Raw genomic sequence first — 14,056 nt, forward strand, 5'->3', positions numbered from 1 at the left:
TCTTAGCACAGCTGAAGTGGTTCTACTACTTAGGTCTCTTTGTTAGTTAAGACTGCTGCCTACTCTTGTGTCCCTTGTATCATTTTCTGTCAAACTCACTGAACTTACTATACTTTATTGTTTCCAAGTGTGTATTTAAAGTGGAAGACTGTATCCTACTCATGATAATGTGAGACTTTGGGGACTTCTTGGACTTATTTTCTGATTATTTTACAGAATTTTGCTATATTTGAATCCTGAGGACTATAGAAGTTTGATCACATTGATCCTGCCACAGTACTTTGTCATTTTCAGGTCTGCAGACATCCCCTCCCCCCCATACACTATTATAACATATAATTACTGGGAGACTGCTGAGAATTTGTTGGACAAAAGGAAAAATTCGATATCAAATGTTGATAGAGATAGTAAATGATGTACTTAGTAGTTGAGTTTTCCCATAAGCTAGAAAACTGATTTTACATCTACTCTGAATCATAGATTCATTTTTGCAAGTGTAAATTGACGTGGAACTACCTATTGAGAGAAAAACCAGCATGATGACCAACTTGTGGGCTTGTTAAAAATAAATATTTTAAAGGAAGAGATATATTTTGAAGGAAAAAATGAGATTCATTCAAAAGCTGATGGATTGACAAACTTAGTATTACGTTTTTGTTTTGGAATGAGTATTCTGACATAGTATACAACTGAAAGTAAACTAAAGATTTGTGAGTTATCTGCTTGATTTAATATATACAAACCTGCATAAATTGAGTTCTTACTATGTGCCAGGTTTGTGATATGCCAGTTAAGAAAACAGACAGTGAATTCTTACCCTTGAGAAGTTAACATTTTTGAGATGGAGGTGGGGAACAATTGTAACAGTATATAAATAAGTCCTATGGTATTTTAGGAGGTTATAAATAATATGAGAAAAGAAAAATATGGGGCAGAGTAAAGGAGATTAAATTGGGAATGCTGGAATAGACGTTTAGGATTAGAATTAAATAGAAGAATTAGGATAAAGAAAGAAAAGTGAAAGTGAAGTTGTGTCCGACTCTTTGTGACCCAATGGACTATACAGTCCATGGAATTCTCTAGGCCAGAATACTGGAGTGGGTAGACTTTTCCTTCTCCAGGGGATCTTCCCAACCCAGGTCTCCCGCATTGCAGGCGGATTCCTTACCAGCTGAGCCACAAGGGAAGCCCAATAATACTAGAGTGGGTAGTCTATCCCTTCTCCAGTGGATCTTCCCGACCTAGGGATTGAACCAGGGTCTCCTGCATTGCAGGCAGATTCTTTACCAACTGAGCTATCAGGGAAGCCCAGGAATCAGGGTGGGTCTTTAGAAAAAGAAGCTGGAGGAAATGAATCAGAAGCAAGAGTAGTAGACACATGAGGTCAGAAACACAAAGGTGAAGTGGGGAGGCAAGATTATGTAGGGCCTTGTGGCCAATACTTTGAGAGAAATGGGGGAATTTGAGCAGAGCTGTAATGTGCTTTGGTATAACTTTTAACAGGATCACTTACCACAATCTGTCAAATTTTTTATATCTTTATAAAAATGTAATTGCTTAAATAGCTACATACTTGTATTCTGAAATGTATTATCTGTTTTATATCTCCTAATAGATTGTAACAGCCTCAGTTTCTGGAACTCACCTTCTTCTTTATTTACAACTTCCTCAGCTTTCTAAATCTAGTAATGTATTCTGCATAGTGTTTACTAAGTGTAGTTGACAAATGTGACTCAAAACTAATAAGAAAACCATGTAAGTATTAATATCTCCCCAACTGGCAATAGACTCTTAACTTGGAAAGGAGACAGTTTATTCTTTATATCTACTACTATTTTTGAGCTTTCTTAGAGGAAGGCTGATTTAAGTTCCTGTTGAGCCAATATGCTGATAATTGCAATTAAATCCACCACTTAGCACAACTAAATTACCAAAAACAAAGGAATTAAGGGATTAAGTGACCAGCAACAAAATATATCAGCTAATGAAACATAATCAACAGTTAAAAAAAATGAAATTTGGGATTTTAAAAAAGAGATAAAAATCAAGTGGCCTAATCAAGATGAATAAGAAAAAAATATCACTCTGGAAAAGATAAACTTCATGCTTAGTTCTGATATATTTTCACATATATGTTTGCATGTCTTCTGTCAGATCTTATTGTCAAAGTATAAAGGCAATGCCAAAGAATGCTCAAACTACCACACAACTGCACTCATCTCACACGCTAGTAAAGTATGCTCAAAATTCTCCAAGCCAGGCTTTAGCAATATGTGAACTGTGAACTTCCAGACGTTCAAGCTGGTTTTAGAAAAGGCAGAGGAACCAGAGATCAAATTGCCAACATCCACTGTATCATGGAAAAAGCAAGAGAGTTCCAGAAAAACATCTATTTGTGCTTTATTGATGATGCCAAAGCCTTTGACTGTGTGTATCACAATAGACTGTGGAAAATTCTGAAAGAGATGGGAATACCAGACCACCTGAACTGCCTCTTGAGAAACCTATATGCAGGTCAGGAGGCAACAGTTAGAACTGGACATGGAACAACAGACTGGTTCCAAATAGGAAAAGGAGTACGTCAAGGCTGTATATTGTCACCCTGCTTATTATACGCAGAGTACATCATGAGAAATCCTGGGCTGGAGGAAGCACAGGCTGGGATCAAGATTGCCTGGAGAAATATCAATAACCTCAGATATGCAGATGATACCACCCTTATGGCAGAAAGTGAAGAGGAACTAAAAAGCCTCTTGATGAAAGTGAAAGAGGAGAGTGAAAAAGCTGGCTTAAAGCTCAACATTCATAAAACAAAGGTCATGGCATCTGGTCCCATTACTTCATGGGAAATAGATGGGGAAACAGTGGAAACAGTATCAGACTTTATTTTTTTGGGCTCCAGAATCACTGCAGATGGTGACTGCAGCCATGGAATTAAAAGACGCTTACTCCTTGGAAGGAAAGTTATGACCAACCTAGATAACGTATTGAAAAGCAGAGACATTACTTTGCCAACAAAGGTCCATCTAGTCAAGGCTATGGTTTTTCCAGTGGTCATGTATGGATGTGAGAGTTGGACTGTGAAGAAAGCTGAGTGCCAAAGAATTGATGCTTTTGAACTGTGGGGTTGGAGAAGACTCTTGAGAGTTCCTTGGACTGCAAGGAGATCCAACCAGTCCGTTCTAAAGGAGATCAGCCTTGGGTGTTCTTTGGAAGGAAGGATGCGAAAGCTGAAACTCCAGTACTTTGGCCACCTCATGCGAAGAGTTGACTCATTGGAAAAGACTCTGATGCTGGGAGGGATTGGGGGCAGGATGAGAAGGGGACGATAGAGGATGAGATGGCTGGATGGCATCACCGACTCGATGGATGTGAGTCTGAGTGAACTCTGGGAGTTGGTGATGGACAGGGAGACCTGGTGTGCTGTGGTTCATGGGGTCGCAAAGAGTCGGACACAACTGAGCGACTGAACTGAACTGAACTGAACCCTTGGATAGTCTTGTTTCTCTACAAGGACCTTATAAGTTCTTTTCAGAATATGGAATGTGCCTGGGGACTGGAATAATTTAATTCCTCCTCCACCCCAGCTTTATTAAGGTATAATTGACAAATAAAATTATATTTAAAGTGTTCAATATGGTAGTTTGAAAAACATATACATTACAAAAGTTTCCCACCATCAAGTTAGTTAACACATCTGTCACTTCACATATTTACCTTTAAAAAATTTTTTTGGGTGAGAACACAAGTTCAACTCTCTCAGCAAATAATACAGTTATTTTCAACTCTACTCACCGTTTTATACATTAGGTCCTCATATGTTAATCTTCTTATAGCTAAAAATTTGTATTCTTTTACCAGCCTCTGTTTCTCCTGTATCCCCAGCCCCTGGCAACTCATTTTTATGAGTTTGACCTTTTTTTTTTTTAGGATTCCACTTGTAAGTGATACCATGCAGGATTTGTCTTTCTCTGTCTGACTTAGTTCACTTTGTATGATGTTTCATCCATGTTGTCACAAAAGGCAGAATTTCCTTCTTTTTAAAAGCTGAATAATAGTCTGTTGTATATATTTTTTCTTTATCCATTTATTTCTTAATGGTTAGGTTGTTTCCATGGTTTAGCTACCGTAAATAATAACTGCAGTGAAATCAGGTGTACAGACATTTCTTTTTTTTTTTTTAATTTTATTTTATTTTTAAACTTTACATAATTGTATTAGTTTTGCCAATTATCAAAATGAATCCATCACAGGTATACATGTGCTCCCCATCCTGAACCCTTTGAGATACTGATTTTGTTTCCTTTGGATATAACCCAGGGATTGCTGGATGATATGGTACTTCTGTTTTGAATTTTTTGAGGAAACTCCATACTCTTTTCCATAATGACTGTTTTGATTTATATCCCTACCAGTAGTATGCAAGGATTCCCTTTCATCCATGTCCTTGCCAGTATTTATCTCTTATCTTTTTGATTTGTAAGTGTTAGGTGCTATCTCATGATTTTGACTGGCATTTCCCTAGTGAACAGGGATGATGTGGTGACTTTTTCATGGGATGATAACCTTTTCATGTGCTGTTAGCCATTTGTATGCCTTCTTCGGGAAAATGTCTGTTCAGATCCTTTGCCTATTTTTAAACTGGATTATTTGTTTTTTGAGTTTTGTAAGTTCCTTGTATATTTTGGATATTAACCCTTGGTGGATGTGTGGTGTGCAAATATTTTCTCCCATTCCATTGGTTTCCTTTTCATTTTGTTGATGGTTTCTTCTTTCTACAGTGCAAAAGCTTTTTAGTTTGATATATATTTAAACTCGTTTATTTTTGCATCTGTTGCTTTCACTTTTGGTATCAAATCCAAAAAATCATTGCCAAAACCAGTGTTAAGAAGCATTTCCCCTTTGTTTTTGTTTAGGAGTTTTATGATTTCAAGTCTTCTTTTAAAGTCTTTAATCCATTTTGAGCTTATATTTGCATATGATGTAAGATAGGGGTCCAGTTTCATTCTTTTGCATGTGGATATCCAATTTTCCCATCACCATTTATTGAAGAGATTATCCGTTCCTAGTTCATGGCTCCTTTGATGAAAGTTAATTGACCATATTGGCGTAGGTTTATTTCTGGGCTGGATATTTTGTTCCATTGATCTATATGTCTGTTTTTAATGTCAATATCATACTGTTTTGATTACCATAGCTTTGTAATATAGTTTGAAATCAGGGCATATTATGGAAACAAGGCTGGAGAGCTTTGTTCTTTTTTAGTATTTATTGCTTTGGATGTTTTTTTTTTTTCTTTAGTGGTTTTCTATGAGTTTTTATTTGTTTTTCTATTTCTGTGAAGAATGCAGTTGGAATTTGGATAGAGATTGCATTGAATCTGTAGATCACTTAGAGTAGTGTGGACTTTCAGCAATATTAACTCTTTGAATCCATGAACATGAAATATCTTTCCATTTATTTTTATCTTCAATTTCTTTCATCAATGTCTTATAATTTTCAACATACAGATCTTTTTACTTAAGTTTATTCTTCAGAATAAATGTATTCTTTATTGACCTTTTCTGTTGTTTTTCTGGTGTTTCTTTTTATTTATTTCTCCTCTAATCTTTGATATTTCCTTTTTCTGCTAACTGTGGACTTATTTCGTTCCTCATTTTTTAGTTTCTTGAGGTGTGAAGTTAGATTGTTTATTTGTGATTTTTTTTTTTAATTTTGGTATTTATCACTATAAACTTCCCTCTTAGAACAGCTTTTATTGGATCCTATAAATTTTGGTATGTTATGTTTTCATTTCATTTGTCTCAAGGTATGTTCCCTATTGATTTCTTCTTTAACCCTAATGGTTGTTCAGGAGCTTGTGGTTTAATCTCCATATATTTGTGAATTTTCCAATTTTCTTCTTTTAGTTGGTTTTTAGTTTTGTGTTATTGTGATTGGACAAGGGGCATGATATGATTTCAGTCTTCTTTTAAAACGTTATTAAAACTTGTTTTGTGCCCTAACTTATGATCTATCTTGGAGAATGTTCTATGGGCACATGAGAAGAATGTATATTCTGTTTCTGCTAGAAGGAATGCTCTGTGTATAGTTGTTTGATCCATCTGGTGTAAGGCATAGTTTAAGTCTAGTGTTTCCTTGCTGATTTTCTTTTTGGATGATCTATCCATTGTTGAAAGTGGCATCTTGAAGGTCCCTACTATTATTGTATTGCTGTCTATTTCTCTCTTCAAATCTGTTAATATTTGTTTTATATATTTAGGTGTTCCAATGTTTGGTTTGCATAAGTATTTACAATTGCTCTATCTTCCTGATGAATTAACTGCTTTATCATTGTATAATGACCTCTTTGTCTCTTATGACAGTTTTTGTCTTTAAGTTTATTTTGCTGATATAAGTAGAGCTACTTTACTATGTGCTGATTTCCATTTGTATAGAATATCTTTTTCCATCCCTTTGCTTTCAAACTATGTGTATCCTTAAAGCTGAAATGAATCTCTTGTAGGTAGCAAATAAGTTAGTCCTGTTTGTTTTTTAAGTCCATTCAGCCACTTTTATGTCTTTTAATTAGAAAATTTATTCCATTTACCTTTAAAGTATTTATTGATAGAGATGGACTTACTATTGCCACTTTAATGTATTTTGACATTTTGTGTTCTGTTGCTTCTTTCTTCTCTTGTTCTTTTCCTTTGTGATTTGATGATTTTCTGTAATGGTGTGTTCTTGCTCTTTTCTATTTATCTTTTGTATCAACTGTAGAGTTTTGTTTTGTAGTTACCTTGAGACTTCCATTAAAAAGTCTTACAGTTTTAACAGTCTCTTTTAAACTGATAAAAAATTTGAACACATACAAAAGCTCTACAATTTTATACTCCCTCACATTTTGTTTCTGATGCCACAATTTATATCTTTTAATATTGTGTATCCAATAATAAATTATTATAGATACAGTACTTTTATCTTCTAACCATTATACTGGAGTTGTAAGTGATTAACTACCTTTACTAATTAGCATCCTTTCATTTCAGCTTGAAGAATTTCCTTTAGCATTTCTTGTAAAACTGGTCTAGTGGTAACCAACACCTTCAGTTTTTTTTGTTTTTTGTTTTCTTTTAAGCTTTTATTATTTAAATACACCATACTAGAGCAAATGTCTCTGAAAATATCACAAATAAAAGATTTTTTTTTTTCATTTAGCAAATTAGAAGTGGGAAATTTCTACATAGTAGCTGCTATGAGCCTGATTTTTTTTCCCATTTTTTTTTTTTTTTTGTCTTTGCCATGGGAGTAGCAACATTAGGATAAAAACACTTAAATGTATACATACAATGTATTTTACAGAGATACAATAAAAGTGTTTGTGATAGAATATCACAAAAGCCACATCTCTTTCCTTTATCTCATGTTCAGTTTTGATTGAAACACATTTCCTTACAACACTTAAATATACAAAGAGCAAACAGAATGTTGTTAAGGTAAAACACAGGGTACAAACTCTGGCCAGTGCCCTGCTAATTGTTAATGAGGGTAGAAAGCAAATTTGAATGCTTCTTTTAATTAGCTTCATTAGTCATTTCCCTCTTCCCAAGCTCCCTCCCCTCCTCTCCCCCCACCAAAGATATCCTCCAGTGGATCTTTTTTCATTTTCTCTACAGTCTCCCATTAGCTCAAGTTCACGGAGTCCTTAATGTTCATATTCAGTCATTTTAATACACCCATAAATGCGGGAAGAGCAATCAAGACTAAAGAAGGTGCAATGGCATGGAGCTGGCACTGGTGCTAGCTACAAAGGTGACTTGTCTACTGAAGACACATGGGATCCACCTGTGATGAACAAGATCTAAGATGAAGGCACGCATTCTGCATTACTCTGACCTTTTAGCAGACCTTCTGGTCTGGCAGTAGTGGATTGCTCTGAAGTGAATTCAAATGGCCATTGATGAGAGCTGTAGGTCTATCATGTTCACAAAATAAACTGCCATTGATGTAGTGAAACTGATCTCCCGGGACCAGGCGATTCCGGCAGGTAGAGCATGTAAAACACTTTAGATGATACACATTGCCTTGGGTCCTCATGACGAGTTTACTCGCAGGGAATAGACAGTCCACAAGCACTGCAAGTACTATTCCCAAATAACCTAATGTAGTCATTTCTGCAAAGGATCATGCTGCTCTTGGTGTAACAGGACGTGCCGATGTCGCCCAGCTGCGCCTGGCAGCAGGAGCACTTGAGGCACCGGCTATGCCAGTAGCTGTCCATGGCACAGAGCAGAAAGCGGTCTGCAATCTTGCCCCCGCAGCTTGCGCACAGCTTCCAGGAAAGGGAGCTGGCCGTCAGCAGGGGCGGCTGGGAGGTGCTGTCCGGATTCACCATGGTCTGCTTTCCCCCTATCTTGCAATATTGCAAAAGGGGACGGCGGCTGCTTTTTTTTTTTTAACGCGCAGCTCTGAGGCTGAGTTGGGCAAGGGTCCCACGTAAGTGTCCGGCTGCGGGGAGCAGAAGTGTCAATCTGTTCTCGCCGTTCTTCTCTGGCTCCGCGCGAGCAGCTGCAGAAGCCCTCGGCACGTGCAGCACGGCGCAGCGGCAGCAAGTGCTGCCACACCTTCAGTTTTTTTTCTAGCAAAACCTCTTCAGAATTGAAGAAAAACTTTGCTACGTAAAACATTATTGGTTGGCAGTTTTTTTCTTTCCACACCCAAAAATTATCATTCCACAATCTGCTCCACCAGGGTTTTGCTGAAATATTCACTCATAGTCTTATGGGAATTTCTTTGTAATGAGTTGCTTTTCCCTTGCTGCTTTTAAGGTTCTCTCTTTGTCTTTTGTTCAGCAAGTGAAAGTGAAAGTTGCTCAGTTGTGTTCAACTCTTTGTGACCCCATGGACTGAATAGTCCATGGAATTCTCCAGGCCAGAATACTGGAGTGGGTAACGTTTCCTTTCTCCAGGGGATCTTAACCAACTCAGGGATCAAACCTAGGGCTCCCGCATTGCAGGTGGATTGTTTACAAGCTGAGCCACAAGGGAAGCCCAAGAGTACTGGAGCGGGTAGCCTATCCCTTCTCCAGTGGATTTTCCCAACCCAGGAATTGAACCAGAATCTCTTGCATTGTAGACGGATTCTTTACCAACTGAGCTATCAGGGAAGCCCTTTGTCTTTAACTTTTGGCAATTTAATTACTGTGTGTTTCAATATGGGTCTCTTGAGATTCACCTTCTCTGGTAATTTCCGGGATTTTTTTGAATCTGGATGTGTTTCCCCATGCTAGGATAGTTTTCATACATTATTTCTTTAAATAAGTTTTATGTCTTTTTCTTCTGGGACCCTTATAATGTGTATATTGGTCCACATGATGTTGTTCCATAAGTCCCTTAAGCTAATTTCACTCTTTGTCAATCTTTTTGGTTTTGCTCCCCTGATTGCATTAACCCCAATGTCCTGTCTTTTAAGTTCACTGATCCTTTCTTTAAGTTGAGCCTCTTGGGGTGCCATCTCCATCCTTCCCTCTGTAGCTGTCTGTTCCTTTCTTATGATGCCAAAATACAAGTATTAAAGCCTCGAAATTAAATATTGTCAGTCAATATTGATTTAATTTTTCAGTTGAGTAACCCGTTTTTAAAATTTTGAAATATTTGACTCCTTAATGTCATTCTCAGCTGCTAAATTTAGAAGTATTTTCAAAGAATTCCCATATTTCAATTATATACAGTCCAAAGCCTTTGATGATGTAAGTATTTTGTTTAATTATTTACCTGTCTACCTTTTCTTACTGGATTGTGTGCTCTCTAAGGACAAGGACCAGATCACATTCACTTTTATGTCCTTAGTGCTATCAGTGATTGGTACATTATAGGGGCTCAAAAAATGTTTGTTAAATGAACACATGCAATTTTCATAGGTGGGTTGTTTAGATTTATAAAAATGTCTCTGAATGCTAAATAAATTATTTACTTCTAGGTCTAGCATATTACTTTGACAAAACTTGATGATAAATTATTAATAGTATTAATTTTTGAGAGTGGCAGATGTAAAGCAAGCTTATTTTAGTAAGTTTAGAAGTTAAGATGTTTGAACTATTATTCCATAGACTCTTCCTAAGGCATATTTTCTAACAAACTGAGAATTCAAAAATTCTATCCTATGATTGATTAAATTTTATTTTTTTAGCTTCTTTATACAGATAGGAATTTTGTGATTTGTGCTCCAACTGGTTCTGGGAAAACTGTAGTGTTTGAACTAGCTATAACAAGACTGTTAATGGAAGTACCATTGCCATGGTCAAACATTAAAATTGTTTACAGTAAGTATCTGTATATTGAAAAAGTAATAATTAATCATAATAATGAAAACCCATTGAGGTAAAAGTAAGAAATAAGTTCAAATTCAAGACATAAGAATTATTATTTAGTTTCTCATACTTTTTAAATAAAGACATATCACATTTGGATCTTCCCAACCCAGGGATTGAACCCAGGTCTCCTGCATTGTAGACAGACACTTTACTGTCTGAGCCACCAGGGAAGTCCTATTATTTAGTTTCTCATACTTTTTAAATAAAGCCATATCACATTTGGTCCTGTTACCATTGAATTCAAAACACATTTTCCCAGATTTCAAAACATATTTTCCCAGACATATATATTAAAATTTTTTTCATCAAAAAATATATGTGCTTAGTCATTCTGTCATGTCATGACTCTTTGCAACCCTGTTGACTGTAGTCTGCCAGGCTCCTCTGTCCATGGGGATTCTTCAGGCAAGAATACTGGAGTGGATTGCCATACCCTCCTCCAAGGGATCTTCCCAACCCAGGGATTGAGCCCAGGTCTCCCATATTGCAGGTGGATTCTTTACTATCTGAGCCATGAGGGAAGCCCCCCCAAATTTATACACATGGTTAAAAAAAGACGATGATCATAAATGGTGATAATTTCCTGTCTTACCTTTCTTCACTATTAGTTACAATTTTCCCTTGTTAGTTCTGCTCAGTGATTAACTTTATATATCTGAATATGTTTATGTTATTAACTTTTAATGTATAAATATTAGGTGGCATCTAGATGTGTGCTAACTTTATTAACATTTGTGAAAATAATTTTTAAATTGCACTGACATTCAAAATGGATATCTTATATTGCAGTGGCACCAATAAAAGCCCTGTGTAGTCAGCGTTTTGATGATTGGAAAAAAAAATTTGGACCAATAGGATTAAATTGTAAAGAACTCACTGGAGATACAGTAATGGATGACCTATTTGAGATTCAGCATGCCCATATTATTATGACAACTCCAGTAGGTGTTATTTATATATTTTTTTTTGTTTTTTAGAAAATATCTCTTTCTCTTTACCATGAATGAAAACTAAAAGAAAACACAAAGTAGAAGAATGTATTTGCAATGTGAAGCAAACAAACAAAAAGTACTACTGTTCAGGGTATATAAGGAACACTAACAAGTCAATTAAGTAAAAGATAAACAATTAAAGGGAGTAAATTGGCAAAAGATATGGATAGGCAGTTTGTTATTGTGGACAATTTATAATCATACTTGTTGCTATATTCTTTTATCCAAATGTTATGTATTATAGAGAGAGGACCTTGGCAGAGCTTAAAAAGGGTAATTAGACTATAACTTTGAGTAAAAGTTAAAAATAAATGGGGGTTCAGTTTTTTAAACACAGTATTATCAAAATTCCATAAGTCTCTTTGGATACTTTTAAGACATCAATATTAACTAAAATATTGCCCATCATCTGTAATATCTTAAAATTTTATCAATATCTTACTAATACTTATTACAATTCCTTATATATTAAACCACTTGCATTTTTTTCCTAGGAAAAATGGGATAGCATGACTAGAAAATGGAGAGACAACTCTTTGGTCCATCTGGTTCGATTGTTTCTCATTGATGAGGTAGTGAACACATTATTCACTTTCAGATATAAACATGAAGAGATGATTTGAATGGACAAACTCTATATGTGCTTTATCCCTTCAAGGGGAAAATGCTTATTTTCTTAGGGAAGTGTGTTTAATATTGTTTTACATTTTAGTTGACTAGATAGATTTTTGTTTTTAGCTAATGAGTCTTAATTTTTTTCTCAGGTACATGTTGTAAAAGATGAAAATCGTGGACCAACTCTTGAAGTTGTAGTCAGCAGAATGAAAACTGTGCAGATTTTATCTCCTGCTGTAGAAAATACCAACAGTATTATTCCAATGAGATTTGTGGCTGTATCTGCAACGATTCCAAATGCTGAGGATGTAAGCTAGAATTTTAATCTATCAGTTTTTCTTTTTATGGCTTAGTGAAATATTTGATCTTAGAGAAAAGTGAGGAGTTTTTTTCTGTAAATCACCTAACCAATTTAATTGGAAGGTATGTTGTGGAAGGTTATGGTTAGATCTTATAGCTATGACAGTATTAAGGCCGTGAAATTTGGTTGAGTGGATTTAATAAAGTATGTTTGGTGCAAGTCCATTGTTTATTAGTATCTAAAAGTCATAATTTCATGGATTTTAGACATTTCATAAAAAGCTGGCTAATATGATTGTTGTAACCAGCTGACTCTAGTTGTCTAGCAAATATGATACAGAATAAAAGTAATTAGTATTAGTTGAATGATTGCCACCCACCTCCCCCATTTCTATTTGCCTGGAATTGTCGTAGGCACTCTTAATAGATGCAAAAGTGAAAACATATAGACCCTGCTCTTCAGGAGGATCTCAAAGTTAATAGGGTACGCGAACAGGTAAAGAAATAATTGTGCAATATTATACTTTCTATGACAAATACATGTCCTACTTTTTTCTTCAGTTTTTTGGCAAGCTTGAAAAATAGGACAGTCTCCCTCTGCTTTCTCACTCCTATTTACTTAACAGCCTACTTGTAAGGTGACTTGTTCCCTCAGCTAATTCTTAGAAATTGTTTTCATAAAAGCTGCTATACAGTATTCTCTAATCCAGTGTAAAATTTTGCCTTTACTCTAACACAATTAATCATTTTTATTTTTAAAATGACAACTTCTTTTGCTTATATTCAAAACTAATAGAGAAAATTTTAAAGTATGTATAAACAACAAAAACCAGCATTTGTCCTTCTAGATGTATTGATGAATTCATAATATGCATACTCATTTATGACTTACATGCTACTTTTAAGTGTTTCCATGTCAATAAATGTTATATTCATTTATACTTCTACCATTAGCTATTTATCTGCAGTCTAACACTGGATAATATAATGAAATTATTGTTATTATTACTTATAAATAGTTCTCATTTGTTATTGAAAATGGTACCTTATTTTAAAATTTTGTACTGCTTTGATTACTACTGAAGTAAATATTTTTAATATTTTAGTCAATCACTTTAAGTTCTTTTTGTTTTGCAACTTGTCAGGTCATAGACTTTGTCCTTTTTCACATTGGGATACTAAACTTTTATATTGATTTGTAAGCAATTACTAAATATCAGTACTCTAATTCTTGAAACTGTCTTCCCCTTCGTGATAATCATTACTTCTGTGAACACCATCTGTCTCTTTCTATAAGTCCTGTTCCTCAGTTTTGCCTTTATCCTTGGCCTTCTCAAATTGTAAATTCTTGTTCTCATCCGTACCTATGAGAGCCTTGAAGATGTTTTAATAATTCCTTCCTATGCAGTTAGAAACTCATTAATCTTCCTGTCAAAGAAACTGTTTCAAGCAGAACATGAAGCCTAACCAGTCTATGTGAAGTTAAGGATTGCTCTCCACAGTTCCAGAAATTAACTAAGGACTCTAGAATTGAGTCTGAAATATGCTTTTGGCATTTCCATCTCACAAGTGTTTATTTGTTCTGTGTTTAGAAAAGTTGTCAACCTTTGCCAGCCTTTGCCAATCATTACTTTGCTACTATTCAGCTAGTATTCAGTATAACACAAAAGAAGTGTCAGCTATATCTGAGCAATATCTGAAATATATATCTGAAATATATCTGAAAAATAGCAAAGAAGTTACAGTGCTACTGAGAAATTAAATTTCTTTGTTGAAATTAGTTTTAATTTAGACTCTA

The 14,056-nt window shown here is 35.3% G+C and overlaps 1 protein-coding gene and 1 pseudogene across 1 annotated transcript in view; one reads left to right on the top strand and one right to left on the bottom strand.

Annotated features, from left to right (window-relative positions):
• HFM1 (HFM1, ATP dependent DNA helicase homolog) overlaps positions 1 to 14,056 on the top strand; it is a 109,941-nt gene that overhangs the window by 17,206 nt on the left and 78,679 nt on the right. Inside the window, exons 6-10 of the mRNA XM_027536541.1 lie at positions 9,657 to 9,727; positions 10,168 to 10,300; positions 11,141 to 11,292; positions 11,838 to 11,915; positions 12,108 to 12,266. Coding sequence (XP_027392342.1) covers positions 9,657 to 9,727; positions 10,168 to 10,300; positions 11,141 to 11,292; positions 11,838 to 11,915; positions 12,108 to 12,266 — 593 coding nt within the window. The remainder of the gene's footprint in view (positions 1 to 9,656; positions 9,728 to 10,167; positions 10,301 to 11,140; positions 11,293 to 11,837; positions 11,916 to 12,107; positions 12,267 to 14,056) is intronic.
• Positions 7,695 to 8,374, bottom strand: LOC113889621 (annotated as a pseudogene).

The sequence above is a fragment of the Bos indicus x Bos taurus genome, chromosome 3 (genome assembly GCF_003369695.1).
Source record: "Bos indicus x Bos taurus breed Angus x Brahman F1 hybrid chromosome 3, Bos_hybrid_MaternalHap_v2.0, whole genome shotgun sequence".
Classification (NCBI taxonomy): Eukaryota; Metazoa; Chordata; class Mammalia; order Artiodactyla; family Bovidae; genus Bos; species Bos indicus x Bos taurus.